This window comes from Acanthochromis polyacanthus, chromosome 16 (genome assembly GCF_021347895.1).
Source record: "Acanthochromis polyacanthus isolate Apoly-LR-REF ecotype Palm Island chromosome 16, KAUST_Apoly_ChrSc, whole genome shotgun sequence".
In the NCBI taxonomy this organism is placed as follows: domain Eukaryota; kingdom Metazoa; phylum Chordata; class Actinopteri; family Pomacentridae; genus Acanthochromis; species Acanthochromis polyacanthus.
The window spans coordinates 18,891,308-18,907,358 of NC_067128.1; the positions used below are offsets into that span (position 1 = coordinate 18,891,308).

The 16,051-nt window shown below is 39.2% G+C and overlaps 2 protein-coding genes across 2 annotated transcripts in view; one reads left to right on the forward strand and one right to left on the reverse strand.

Annotated features, from left to right (window-relative positions):
* LOC110945556 (moronecidin-like) overlaps window positions 1-16,051 on the forward strand; it is a 307,687-nt gene that overhangs the window by 175,865 nt on the left and 115,771 nt on the right. The gene's annotated exons all lie outside the window — the stretch shown is intronic.
* LOC110957911 (exostosin-1) overlaps window positions 1-16,051 on the reverse strand; it is a 405,942-nt gene that overhangs the window by 42,434 nt on the left and 347,457 nt on the right. The window contains exon 7 of the mRNA XM_051960974.1: window positions 13,223-13,355. Coding sequence (XP_051816934.1) covers window positions 13,223-13,355 — 133 coding nt within the window. The remainder of the gene's footprint in view (window positions 1-13,222; window positions 13,356-16,051) is intronic.

A 16,051-nucleotide genomic window follows, 5' to 3' on the forward strand; every position in this document is an offset into this window, starting at 1 on the left:
TACACAAACTCATCTGTAGACCATGTTAATTACAATCTAGTTTCCAAATTTAAATGAAGATATTAGACAAACCAAATGCATAGTGCCTAAACATGACAGGACATGATAGGATTTCCTGTAACCAGTCGGATGGAGTCAACAAATTAAGCTGAAAAGAAGATGAAAGCGTGTTTTTTCAATACTATAGTTTACTGACAAAGTGGGTTCTCTGGCTTTTAATAACAATTCTGTTTTTTTTCTTCTAAATTTGCTGTAAAACATCACAAATGATGCATTGGTGTAAACATTTAAAAATTTACGAATTCAGATTACAGGCAATCTTCAGTTATTCCCAGACAGACACGCCCTCTCTTCATACTATTTGGACCCATTTCACTAATTGATAAAGTGAACTCAAGAACAACATTTTAACCGGACAAGGAAAGTCAGATGTAGATAAATCTTTCAGCTGTTACTGATAAAAAAACGAAAAGAATCAGACTTTAAGGCAACTCTGTTTCTTGACATCTGCAGGTTGATTTGCTCAGAGATGTCTCCAAAGGGGCTTTCCAGGGGGCCATAGTCACCCCTGAAATGTCCATAGCCACCTCTGTAGCCACCCCAGATCTGTCGTTCATTTAGGAAGACTCTGGTGTTCAAGTTTCAGTTAATACAACTAGAGCATCCGAGTGTAAGTGAAAGCAATATTAATGACCATAATAGTTGCGCATAGAGCAGCCGTCAGTCCTGCGTTCTGTCTATAAATATTACATTTGAAAAAGACACAGTGTGTGCCTTTCATTGATGGAGATGCATACAAAGATCTCAAAACTTAAACAGGAGTTAAAGTTTAGTTTGTTGCATTAGCTGTTTGTAGGAGGATCTCCTCATTTATTAGTTTGTTAATTATCTGCAGCATCAAACAGCAGCAGGATCCAAATGGATGTCTCCAAAAAGAGACATGCGCATTTACGCACAGTCCAACGCAACGCACAACAGTGTCACTTCATTACTAACAAATCATTTTAAATTATTCCTAACATTAAGACAGGATCTATCAGAATCTACAAGTCGGAGTCCGTTTTGAAGTCATTTTCTCTGTCTATTTGTTATTTCCATTTTACAGCAAAACATGTGCAGCAGTGACACTTTTTTGTTTGGATGTGTTAGGGAGTGTGACCTCTCAAATCATGAAAGGAACAGCCTGTAACTGCTGAACAGAAGTCACCAACAACCCAGTGTTAAATGTACTAGTATTATTTTTTTATGCACGAGTTAATGATTGATTTCACCGTGTAATAAGAAATCAATGTCTATCAAAGAGTGATATCCTAACTCACATATTTACAGTTTTCAACTAGCTTGTATCCTACAGCAGCATTATACAGTTCCTGAAGTTCAGTTATGAGTTTTGGTTTTTGTGTGCATTCCAAGACTTTCAGTGGCCACCCTTCCCCATCTCCTTTTAAGACAAAGCATTTCTTCCTGCACATATCAAACAACACAGTACCAGGAGATGCATTGTTTATGTACTAACTGCTCCAGAATGACAATTTCTCGGGCAGCTAGGTAGAAAATGCTCCACATCATCAAACATGCCATCCGCAGACCAAAAGCAGTCCGAAAGAGGGTCCCATTCGGCCCACGGGATGACTTTGTAAAGTGTAAAAATTACAGAGAAGACATTAACTGCAAATTATGAATTTGTAAAACTATAAATTTATAATTTCTAGACTTTGACAAGTTGTTTTGATCATAAAGTAAAATTTATATAGCTTATTGGTCTTGTCATTTTGTGTCAAATTTTTGTAATATTTTGTCTTATTTGTGTTGTTTTTTTGTCTGTCAGATTTTTGTCATTTTGATCATAACGCAAATATGATAATAATGTTATATTGTTCAGTTCCAGATTCCTGTAACTAAATGTTTTGTAGACACACTGTGACCTGGAGGTTGTAATGTGTGAACGATGAAGTGAGGGATAATGCTTTTGAAATGCATTTTATTTTTCTTAAGAAATTTCCGTTTGTGACAGACTGGCGACCTGTCCAGGGTGTCCCCTGCCTTCGCCCGAGTCAGCTGAGATAGGCTCCAACACCCACCGCGACCCTAGTGAGGATAAAGCGGTGTATAGAGAATGGATGGATGGTTGGATTTCAGTTTGTTCATAATTTTGTAAAAAGATAATTCCTTAAATGTGAATATTTTCAGAACGTATCTTTTTTTGCACTAAAGCAAATGACAAAAATTGGAGTTGCGGTTATTTATAGGTGACTAAGCTGCGATTTTACTGGTACGGCCCACTTGAAATGCAATAATGTGGTCAGATCAAGTGTCTGATCAAACACACAGTCATGTCAGAACAAGCACAGAAGGCAGAAGTGCCAGTACATGGCATGGCCAGTGTTGGAAGGGTATGGGAATAGGAGAGAACACATCCTGGTGGATAAGCGAAGCCAGAGTGCTCTTTAGTGTTGCTCGATCCATCTCTCTGACACTGGGCCCCCTGACCAGCCATCTCAGGTGGGCTTAGTGGTATTTATGGAAGCATGAGCTCTGTCCTTGCAGGGGTCACAGAAATAGGCCCGCACCTTCTGTTTCTTGGTAAGAGCAATGCCATCTTGATTAAGAAATGACAGTAATTCACTCATTAAAACAGGGAAGCTCTGATTTATACTGTAGGCATGACACATAATAGATGAAACAAATGATTCTAGAGATACTTTACACAGTCTGTGAAATCAGTTCTACAATATCTGGTGTGCTCCTGGTGGAGCTTTCCAAAGTCTGGGAAAATTACTCAAAAGACACTGCTTGAATAACTTCATCTCGGCCTTGGGAACTACAAATTTTACAGAATGTGATAAGATAAGAAGTACTTTATAGTCACCGAGGGGATATTTATCATGGGCAAAAGTGCTGCACACAGCTGAATACTCTATAGGAACGCAATCTGCATACACTACACAGAAGACGCAAACATAATACAGCCTGGATTGTACATAGATCACACACAAATCCTATATAATAAAAGAAGTACCCAGAGTCAGTAAGTGGCAGAGATAACTGAAATAAAGATGTCTAAATGTATGGTGTTTTAAAAGAAAGAAGGCTTTTAGGGTTAACATTTCATGATGAAATTGCATTGTGGGAAGCAGCATTTCTACATTATTTTTGGAGCCTAACCCATAAGAAAATACCATTCAGGACTGATGTGTTTATATGCATCTCCTAATTTGCAACAAGTGACTACAAGATTACAGGAGTGTTTCATTTAACAACTGCAGTATACATAAGTCAATTGCACCATTAAAGCCATTTGCTTCGAATTGTGCCACCAAAGCAGCTTGAACCCTTTAGGGCATTGAAGCAGGACCTTTGGAGTTTAAACAGGTAGTCCTGTGGTGCTGGCAGTGGATCCTGTGGGTCCTTTTGGTTCTGGGTTGAGGCCTCTGTGGATCAGGCCTGTTCCAGTGCATCCAACAACTGCTAGATCATTTCAATACAGTGGACTCTTTGTCATGTTCCTCGAGCTCTTCCTTATCAGTTTTTACAGTATAATAGAATGGACTGTCCAACTGTGAAAAGTTACTCCTATTGAAGAATCTTGTTTGCATAGAGAAGTGTACTTGGTGTCAAAGTAACATTGGCAGTGCCATTGAAAAGTACTTTCCCACTTTCTCAAATTCTTTTTTTTTAAAAAAAATTCCCATCGCTTAAATGCTTAACATCTAACGAATTTAACTATTAGACAAAGATTACCAAAGTAAACACAAAATGCAGTTTTTAAATGATGATTTCATGTTTTAAGGGGAAAAGCTATCCAAACCTACCTGACCCAGTGTGAAAAAGTAATTGCCCCCTTTGTCAGATCATGAATCAACTGTGGCTAATCACATTTTTCGAAAAATGAATTCAATTTCACTGACCACACCCAAGACTGACTACCTCCAGATTTGTTCAATCAAGAAATCACTTAAATAGAACCTGTCTGACAAAATGAAGTTGGCCAAAAGATATCAAAACGCCGCAACAAAATGCTGCGAAGAAACTCAAGAACAGATGGAAAATAAAGTCTGGAAAGGGTTACAAAGTCATTTCTAAAGCTTTAGGACTCCAGTGAATCATGGTGAGAGCCATTATCCACAAATGGAGAAAACATGGAACAGTAGTGCACCTTCCCAGGAGTGGCCAGTAAACCAAAATTACCCCCAAGAGCACAGCAACGACTCATCCAGGAGGTCACAAAAGAACCCAGGACAATATCTAAAGAACTGCATGCCTCCCTTGACTTAATTAAGGTCAGTGTTCATGACTCAACAGTAAGGAAGAGACTGGGCAAAAATGGCATCCATGGCAGAGTTCCAAGGCCAAAACCACTTCTGACCAAAAAGAACATGAAGGCTTGTCTTACTTTTGCAAGCAAACATCTGAATGATCCCCGAGACTTTTGGGAGAATATTGTATGGACTCACGAGACTATAGTTGAACTTATTGGAAGGTGTGGTTCTTGTTACATCTGGCATAAAAGTAACACAGTTTTTCATACCAACAGTCAAACATGATGGTGGTAGTGTGATGGTCTGGGGCTGCTTTGCTGCGTAAGGACCTTGACGATTTGCTGTGATTGATGGAACCATGAATTCTACTCTCTACCAGATAAACCTGAAGGAGAATGTTTGGACATCAGTTTGTGACCCCAAGCTGAAGCGCACTTGGGTTCTACAGCAGGACAACGATCCAAAGCATGAGAAGTCGACTTCTGAATGGCTTAAAAAAAACAAAATGAAGGTTTTATAGTGGCCTAGTCAAAGTCCAAACTTGAATCCTTAAAAATGTTAAAACGGCCATTCATGCTCAAAAACCCTTCAGTGTTGAAGAATTAAAAACAATTCTGCAAGAAAAGTGGGCCAAAAATATCTCCACAGAGTGGAGTGCTGCTGAGGGTGGCCCAACCAGTTATTAGGTTTAGGGGGCAATTACTTTTTCACACATGGCCAGGTAGCTTCGAATAGTTATTTTCCTTAATAAATAAAATCATTTTAAAACTGCATTTTGTGTTTACTTGAATTATTTTTGTCCGACATTTACATTTGTTTGATGATCTTAAACATCAAAGTGGGGAAAAAATGCAAAAAAAAAATAAAAAAATAAGAATTTGAGAGGGGGGAATATTTTTTCATGGCACTATATATAACTGATTACCTGATGGATCCCACTGGATCTTATAAACAACTCTACCAGTGATTAACCTTATTCACTTCACCTGTAAGTGGTTTTAGTGTTGTGGCTGACTGATGTATATTCATACCCAAACGGAAAAATTCTTGTCTCCAGTAAAAGCTAGGGTCTGGTGACTGGGCTGCTTTATTCTCATAACAGTGCACACTGGCAGCAGACACATGTTAGCCTCAGTATGTGTGCAGTGCCACTGCTGTGGGAGGTGGAGCCCCAGAAAAATGAAGATAGTCTAAATTACATTACAATTGGCAGATGTTTTTTTCATCTAATGGGGCTTTAATTTGCCCCACACATACACACATCTGGGATAATTCAAGGTTCAGTGCTTAAACACACTTTGATATGAAGATGTGAGGAGCAGGGATTGAACCCCCAACCCTATGATTAATGGCTGACCCACTTACTAATTAATGTCATGAAAGGTATGGAAAACAGTGATGCCTCTCCACACATGGTACATTAATTAAACACAGACGCATAGTAGTGTGCATTGCTTAGCACAGATATTAAAAAGCACATAAAACATTTGGCCTTGGTTATATTCTCATGGTGGGTTCTGAAAAAAGCCACAGCCAATATAAAAATATCAACATGTCAGTGGAATGCGCTACTTAATGTGTTTGTAGCTTCACTGAAATTGATAGAAATGGGTTGGGCTAGTAAAAAGGGAAAAAAAAAAAGACTAAACAGTTCATTCACACTTTGCTTAATTATTTTTGTAGCAAGACTGCAAAGGCCCTGGAATTCCTGAACTGATCAAAACTCAGATAAGCTGTCCCTCTCTTCAGCACTGACCAACACCCATCTCTATAGGAGGATTGAGACATTTGTATTTCTGTAGGTTTTCATTCACAGAAGGATGGAGCTCCTGTGAACATTTAAACCCCTGGAATAACTTCTTCTTTTTAAAAGACAATGACTTTCAATTATATGCTATGGATGTTTGTTTAATGAACTTTCATGCTAAAATCCCTTTTCAGCTTTAGGAGACCCTCAGCCAGAGACGTCTCTGCATTCCACAGATCAGATAACAAGTCGTAAAACTTTATGGCAGAAGGCTGGAGTCACCCTCTCACTCTCTTTGACTGAAACAAAGAGACTGGAACTGAACTTAAACAAAAACACTTGCCAAATTAATATTTCTATATGCATTTGGTTTTTCCAGATTTACCACAGTTACTCACAGTGTTTCATCTATGTCATATTTGAAGATCATATTTGCATGTCTGATAGAAGTCGATTTATTAATTTGTGATGTTAATCATTTCTTCCCCAGGATACTATGATTTTGGAATGAATTCCCTTATTAATCTCTGAATTTCCTCTCCATTTAGGTTGAAATGATGACCATTGTATTTACCTGTTACCAAATCTATGACTTGTTGTTATATTCTCACTGTGATACATATTTTTAATGTCATAAACATAAACATATAGTTATGAATGAAATGATTCACATCATATGAACATATGTATTAATCTACACATTTCACTTTCACACAACTGAATATGGTGGGATAGACAGATCGTGTTTTGCGCGTTTAATATCATATTTTAATCCATTCTGGACTCCTCTTTCTTCTCTACTCTGTGAGAACAAAGAGATTCCAAATTCCACCAGACTCGCGCCTAAAAGTTCTCTCTCTCCGCCCAGGTCCTCCCCTTAGCTGGACCCACAGATAAAGTCAGCCGTAGCCCACATTTTACTCTCTCTTACCGACCCTCTCTCTTACCCCTCTTACTTCTTACCCCTCTCTTCCTGAGAGGCCAACCAAAGTCTCTCTCATTATTTTCTTACCTAAAGCGCGTTTTTCCTATCTTCGAAATTCCCTCACCATCTAAGTTTGTTAACTATTTATCTTTTAACATTTTTGTAACTTAAGGAGACATTTTGCTCGTTATTCGTTTAATCTGAAGAACCGATTCAGAACCAGCATTTATTTTTCTTAATTTTGACCGTTTTTCATCAACACCCTTTTTTCTTGGCTAAAGCCTGAGAACCATCATTTTTAAGCCAAGCAACACTCAGCTGAGACCTGTCGAACCAGGTCCATGTGCACAGAACCGATCAACCCGCGGCAGGACATCTAGGCGTGGCCACAACAACGACGACGCACCGTTCCGAACCCGCAGGTCCAGACCGTGTGCTGCGAATCTGAAGGCCTCGCACGTCCCAGCCCCATGACGGTTCACTTCAATAACTCCAGCTGAGTTTGCTCTGATTCCATTCTATGGGTGATGTACTAACAGCTTGGTCAATTAATTAATTTAATCAATTTATTCTCTTACAAATCATTAGAATTCTTAATCCAAATTACCGATTACCTCGTCAGGTTAGCTGTGGCTAATCCTCACCATATTTCCTTCTCTCTCACACCTACTTCCACATCTCTCACACATGCACACACCACACACACACTCCCACATTCCACACATGCACGCACACACACACACACACACACGTAGTCCTGCACGCACACACACACACCATATCTACCTTGTACATAGTTCACTTGTCATTATTTTCATAGAATAATTAATAAATACCTCATTATAGACCAAATTACAGTCTTGTGTTTCTTTGTGTAGAATGTGGTCAATTTAAACGAGGATTCAAGACTTTTTGATATGAGATTGATCAAAATTTTTATGAATATTAATTTTTTTATTAATATTAATTTTTTCCCTAGAAATCTAGGGTGGTGCCCCAATTATTAATAACGAGAGCAATAAATCATAACGTAGTACCGCTACATTTTAAATATGTGTTGTTTGTAGTTGGCAACAAAAGAGGAAGGTTTAGGATTTCTTGCGACCTTGATCACTTTCTGAGACCAGCAACACGTTATTTTACAAATTTAGCAAAAACTGTAGATTCTTCACAAAAAGTTACAGAATGCCAAAAGCACACGTTCTGAATAATGCAAAAGGCTAAAGTGTCTTGGAACAGATAATACCAGCTTTTCACTCTAAATCCAAACCTTTAACACTGAAATCATATTTCAGCTCGACAGAGACAGTTATTTCTGTCCCAAATCTGTTATCGTCCAGATTTATTTTGCCTGAGGAAAAAAAAAAAGGATGTTTTCTACTTGATTTTAGTCTATCATCACTTGTGGAAAAAAAGAGCCTCATGATGACAATTTTACTCTACTGATGGGACTGGTCTGTGTCCAACTTTAACTAAAAATCTATCAAATAGTGACAAAGCCTGTGCACAAATCAGTTGTACATATAATTTAAAGCTCCCTCTGGAGATATTCAAGCTTTTATTTTTTTTATTATTTTTATATCTTGTTAACATGTTCATATGGTGTATTTGATATGCAGTCAGTGCCATGGCTGAGATTTCCACTTTGAAACTGCTGAGTGCTGATGAAAATCTAAAAAAAATCCAAAAACGTGGATTTAAAGAACCGGTTTCATGTTTAACAAACCTCAGAAATCAAACCCTTCAACTTAGTGTGGAAGAATGGGTTTGTAGCCCGATTTACTCCATCATCACAACATGTCATCGTGTACAGTGCTGCAGTACAGTTGTAGGTGAGCTGTGTGCTCAAACTGCAAGCATATATATGTTGTTTTTTTTTTTTACTGAATTATAAACTATGTTGCTGTTCATTCTTGCCAGTTGAAACCTCTGGGATACATCTGTTGCTTGGTGGTTTATTTTCCTCTCTCAGCGATGAAACAAACTAACCACCAGGATCAGTCTGCAAATTATCACTACCATGTGTGCAGTGACAATTTCACAAAAATAAAATATTTCCATGTTGGATGATATTTTCCCACAGTGGAGTAGAGTCACCACAAGTTGCAAAAGCTACAGTTTAGCGGTGAATCATATGGGTTTTTCTAGGGTCAATGCTAAACATGCAATGCCAATATCATGGTTTTTTGCATCTGATTTATATAATGTGACCGAATCGATGAACATGAGATGAGACATGTACCAGAACTAAAACAACAAAAATATTTTCTTCATTTATATTTATCTGCATTTTTCATCTGTCTACTAGACTGCAAGCTGAAAGTCCAATTGTAGCGATTATATTTAACAACTGAAGATTTTATGTAAACTCAAGCACTTTCAGTGCCTTGAAAAGTGGTCACTTATGGGACGACTGCACCGTTTGCCGGTACAAGGACTGTCATCGCTAACGCCAGCTCTGGTGTTCACAGCAACATGTTTTGCGTGATGATAAGTAAACCATTTGTTGCACAATTTGCACACTATTCTTTTATCCAAGCTGCCATCTGGAAGATTTTTAAAAGAAAACTTTTCACCCAACAAGCTCAGTGTGGTTTCATCTTCCACAATCAAACTTTCTTGTGTACTGACATCATTCAGTCCATCCTGTGTATCGTCTTTGCGGCTGGAAAACAGACTTTAGGTTCATTATCGCCATCTACTGGGCTGGAGTGTGTGCATCGGTGCAACCAGTGTACCAGAAATTAGGGAACTGGGAAAGGTATGATTAAATGCGTTATTTTTGTAAGCGTATTATTTTTTTCTGTAATTAATTACTTGAAATTAAAGTCCCAGCCCTAACAATAATAATAACAATAATACCTTCTGTGTCATTCCTCTCATGTTCTGTGAAACTGAAAGACATCTGAATAAAACAGTTATATAATATGTAGTGCATATTGTAAACAGATTCATGAATTTTTGAAAAGTGAGCAAACTGCCACAACCTTCTTTTATTTTTATTGCTCAAAGCGGCTCCACAGCTCACATAACTGCACAACTTTCCACAAACTAAAGTGAGGTTGTAACTTGAGCCATCAAATCAGGATTTTCTTACTGCTCCTGAGGCCACTGTGTCTGAGCAGTAAGTCCAACTTTTTAAACTAACGGGCAGAGGTTGCAACTGCTTTGCCATCAAAAGTTATGGGAAGGTAGCAGAGTGAGACCGTCGTGGACATGGCATTGACAACAAGTTATTCCCTGAGCAACAGCACTGGAGATGGCAGCAGCAGAAATAGTGATTTACTGCAGAGGCATAAACAAAACTGCTCCATCTTCCCTTTTCTCCCTCAATCCCTCCCTTCTTTCTTCCTTCTAACCCTTGTGTCCACAATTCCTCAGAGAAAGACAAACATCGATCCGAGTTACAGCCTCAGTCTAGTGAGAATCATTTTGGTCTGCATGCACACCCACATAGACAAGTACATACAGAAGGGCCCAGTCACTGCCTGCAGCTGTAAGTTTCCCAACTTTACACCAACTGGAGTCTTCCACTGTTTGTATGGTGCAGTTTTACAAAAACGACTACAGATTTTTACTAAAATTGCAGTTGATAACTGAGCTTTTGCTGTTTTCTTTTGCTGTTCTAATATTTTGGCAACCAGTTCTGTCTCAGACATTCATCCATCCATAATCTGTATACTGCATAATCCTCATTAGGGTCACAGGAGGGCTGGAGTCAGTCCCAGCTGACTTAGGATGAAGGCAGGAGACACCTGGACAGGTCACCAGAGTATCACAGGGCTACATATACAGACAAACAATCACACTCATATTCACATCTGTGAGCAATTTAAAATCATCAGTTAATTCAGCATGTTTTTTGGACTGTGGGAGGAAGCCGGAGAACCCAAATAAAACCCATGCACGCACAGGAAGAACATGAAAATTCCATGCAGAAAGATCCCCGGCCCAGATGCAAACCAGGGATCTTCTAGCTGCAAGGCAAAAGTGCTAACCACCAAGCCACTGTACAGCCCTGTCCCTGACATGCTATTTATTTCTGAGAAGAATTCTCTTGCATATAACAATCGGTACAACTAATGTCCAGCAGCAGCCTCTAGACAAGCTCTCGGTGACAGAAGCAACAGCTTACAAGGGCTAAACTGAAGAATTTGCATAAAAGTGTCATGTACATTAACATAATTGGCTTGTTGGGGAGTAACCAAGCCAATGATGTATCAATTAATTTAAACCTTCCTCCAGTTTCCACATACATGATGAGCCAAAACATTGTGGCCATCTGCCTAATAAGGTGTTGGTTGTCCGTGTGCTGCCAAAACAGTTGGGACCCACTGAGGCATGCACGTTATCATACCCCTGAAAGATGCAATGTTGTATCAGACACTAAGACATCAGCTGAAGATTCTTTATGTCTGTAAATTATGAGTTGCACCAGAACATCCCCCTCATCCTGTCACTGGTTCATGGTTTGTCTCTGACAAAGATAGTCATCTCTGTTGAACAGGAACACCCCACAAACCTTGTTTCAGCTTTGACTGGTTGCTCATTATCTAATGCCTTCACATACACACGTGGACAAAATTGTTGGTACCCCTCAGTTAAAGAAGGAAAAACCCACAATTCTCACTGAAATCACTTGAAATTCACAAAAGTAACAATAAATAAAAATTTATTGAAAATTAAATAATCAAAAACAGCCATTACTTTTGAATTGTTGATTAACATAATTATTTAAAAAAACAAACTAATGAAACAGGCCTGGACAAAAATGATGGTACCTCTATAAAAGATTGAAAACTATTTGACCAGAGTGACATGATTAACTCAGGTGTGTCATTTAATTGACATCACAGGTGTTTCCAAACTCATAATCAGTCAGTCTGCCTATTTAAAGGGAGACAAGTAGTCACCCTGCTGTTTGGTGAAAAGGTGTGTACCACACTGAACATGGACAACAGAAAGCGAAGGAGAGAATTGTCCCAGGACATCCGAAAAAAATGATAGACAAACATCTTAAAGGTAAAGGCTATAAGACCATCTCTAAACAGCTTGAAGTTCCTGTGACAACAGTGGCTCATATTATTCAGAAGTTCAAGACCCACGGGACAGTAGCCAACCTCCCTGGACGTGGCCGCAAGAGGAAAATTGATGACAAATTGAAGAGACGGATCGTTGGAATTGTATCCAAAGAGCCCAGAGCAACCTCCAAAGAAATTAAAGGTGAACTCCAAGGCCAAGGTACATCAGTGTCAGATCGCACCATCCGTCGTTGTTTGAGCCAAAGTGGACTTCATGGGAGACGACCAAGGAGGACACCGCTGCTGAAAAAAACTCATAAAAAAGCGAGACTGGAATTTGCAAAAATGCATGTTGACAAGCCACAAAGCTTCTGGGAGAATGTCCTTTGGACAGATGAGACCAAACTGGAGCTTTTTGGTAAGGCACATCAACTCTATGTTCATAGACTCAAAAACCAAGCATACGAAGAAAAGAACACTGTCCCTACGGTGAAACATGGAGGAGGCTCAGTAATGTTTTGGGGCTGCTTTGCTGCATCTGGCACAGGGTGTCTTGAAAGTGTGCAAGGTACGATGAAATCTGAAGACTATCAAGGCATTCTGGGGAGAAATGTGCTGCCTAGTGTCAGAAAGCTTGGTCTCAGTCGCAGGTCATGGGTCTTCCAACAGGACAACGATCCAAAACACACAGCCAAAAACACCCAAGAATGGCTGAGAGAAAAGCGTTGGACTATTCTAAAGTGGCCTTCTATGAGCCCAGATCTGAATCCCATTGAACATATGTGGAAGGAGCTGAAACATGCCATTTGGAGAAGACACCCATCAAACCTGAGACAACTGGAGCTGTTTGCTCATGAGGAGTGGGCCAAAATACCTGTTGACAGCTGCAGAACGCTCATTGACAAATACAGAAATCGTTTAATTGCAGTGATTGCCTCAAAAGGTTGTGCAACAAAATATTAAGTTATGGGTACCATCATTTTTGTCCAGCCCTATTTCATTAGTTTGTTTTTTTAAATAATTATGTTAATCAACAATTCAAAAGTGATGGCTGATTTTGATTATTTAATTTTCAATAAATTTTTATTTATTGTTACTTTTGTGAGTTTCAAGTGATTTCAGTGAAAATTGTGGGTTTTTCCTTCTTTAACTGAGGGGTACCAACAATTTTGTCCACGTGTGTACACTGTTGTTAAGAATTAATCAGCGTAATTCACTTCCTCTGTGAGCCCGGCCAAATGCTTCATGTGAACTGTAATTCAGTACTTACCCAGTATGGCATAGTAAAAAGGGAACTGGGCAGGGTCAGTAGAGTACTGTGGGAGTGTGTAGAGACCACCAGGCAGGGAATTCCACAACAACCGGTTTCTGGATATATGAGAGTCCACACGGTCCTGGATGATCTGAAGGAGAGAGAGACAGTGCAGCAGAGAGAGGAGAAAGAAAGAGAAGGGACACAAGAAGAATTTAAGATAAAACAGAATATTAAATCAAAAAGAAGAATAACAAACATACAGAAACATGTAAAAAAAACAGAAAGGAGAGATAAAACATGAGATGGTGGAATAAAAGAAGTTATGCTATGAAGGTGTTCCTTTCTGCATGTTTTATGTTTCCAAAATTTTGCATCCTGACTTAGTTGACTGAGAACTACCAGCCACATAGTGCTTACAATGTACGTATATACACAATACACACAAACACTACCGTTCAAAAGTTTGTGTCACTTAGAAATATCTCTATTTTTTATAGAAAGGCAGTTTTTTTTTTTAATTAATCAGAAATCAGTCTAGACTTTGTTAATGTGGTAAATGACTATTCTAGCTGGAAACGGCTGATTTTTAATGGAATATCTACACAGGGGTACAAAGGAACTGTGTTCTAATGCTACATTGTGTTAGCTAATGGTGTTGAAAGGATTATTAATGATTGGAAAACACTTGTGCAATTATGTTAGCACTTGAATAACAGTGTGAGTATTCATGGAAACCATGAAATTGCCTGGGGGACCCCAAACTTTTGAACAGTAGTCTGTATACACAATGCACACAGATGTTTAAATGTACTACATAATGTTCAAAGACAGCCCTGTATCTCCAAATATGGCAATTTTGAATTTTTAACAAACTGAAGCAATAATTTTTCTTTTATGATTTCAGATGTATGGGCCTGGGATCTTTCTGCATGGAGTCTGCATGTTCTCCCTGTGCATGCGGTTTTCTCCGGGTACTCCGGCTTCCTCCCACAGTCCAAAAATATACTGAGGTTAATTGGCTATTCTAAATGGCCCGTAGGTGTGAATGCCAGTTTGACTGTTTGTCTGTATATGTAGCCCTGCGACAGACTGGCGACCTGTCCAGGGTGTCCCCTGCCTTCGCCCGAGTCAGCTGGGATAGGCTCCAGACCCCCCCCCCCCCCCCCCCCGCCGCGACCCTAGTGAGGATAAAGCGGTGTATAGAGAATGGATGGATGGATTTCAGATGTCCATCCTCATTCATTCTTCAAATTCCTACAAAATGTCTGTATTAAAAATACACATTCAAAATGTGAGTTCTGTTTTGTTTTTCCTTTTAGAATAATCCCTTGTTTTCTTAAACTGCTAAAGTCTAAGCATCTCTATGGAAACAGAACAACAATGGTTTATATTAGATATAACTCAATCTATTTTGTGCAGCATTACAAATTTATACATAAATCATTAAAAATGAAAACAATGTTTTTTTCCCTCACAGGTGTTATATTTTACTGCTTATGAAGTTGTTTCCATATTTATCTCCTCTCTGATGCATGTACATAAACCCAACGTGCCGTTCAGCCAACTAGTCCCTGAGTTTTGTCACATACAGGGTTCTCACCAGGATTTTTTACAGCGTAACGGCAGGTCCTCCCACACGCGCATGCGCACGCGCAATAGCCTTCATTAAATCTCGCTAGCGGCCGGCCCAGATGTCAACCAATGAGCGTCACGCAGATGCTCCAAATGTTCGTGATTTAGGTCACTATCACCATACATGGCATCACGGAAACAACCGAGACATGCTAATTGTAACCCCGAGATTGGAAGCGACTCTTCCAACGGGTCACTCCACAGGAAAGTGCGGCTGAGGTGGGGAGACATAAATTAACCTAGATAGGCACCCAGTCGATAAAAACAAACGCACATAGCGTTATCTGTCAAAATAACAGCGTAGCGGCCATAATCACAGTGCAATCTTTTAAATTGACAGCGTAACGGCCCATTATGACAGCGTAACGGGCCGTTACGCTGAAATGCGCTGGCGAGAACCCTGACATAACTATTGGTTGCAGCTGAGTTACTTGTGGTGTTTTGGTTTCACTGAGGAGCACATACTTTTGTATAAAATGTGATTAGTGCAAATTTATTCTGGAAAATTTTTAAATGAGACCATGTAGATTAAAGTGGTTATGAGAAAATGTCACAATTTTGAGCTTGAATTTGAATAATTTTGACTTCAGAAAGTTGAACAACCTAAAAAAAAAATCACCAGTGGGGTTCTTTAACTATTTAAATGGTACAGTGTTGGCTGGAAAATGCCTCATTTACAAACAAAGCTGGAATATTTAGCTCACAAAAAGTTTATGTTTTTAAGATATTAGATTTTCTACAGAAAAAAGACACTTATGGAATTAAATTTGTAGTCAAATGCTGAAATTTACAGAAGCAGGATCTCTGCTTTATGAGCTCAAGGACACATCATATAGCTCATAGGAGCTATAACATCACCTTCCTCACATACTGCACTTAACAGCTCCTTTAACCTTGCAGCATCTGGTGCTTTGGGAAATGGCTTCACTGAACGGCCCCGAGATACTTCACATGGAGCGAAGACTTGATCCCAACAGGAGATGTCCATTAGTTACTTAGCTAATATCATCCATCTGGCTGGTTACCAAAGGTCAGGTTAGTTGGTTGAATGTTGTATGTGAGAAGAACGTCCTCTGGAGGCTATATAGAGGGTGACACATCCTCAACCTTCCCTCAGGGTGCATGAATGCACAAATGTCTAAGGTTCTGTATCAAAGATGTTGTTTGTTTACTGTAGACACACTGACATTATGCTGAGTTTGAAAATGATGT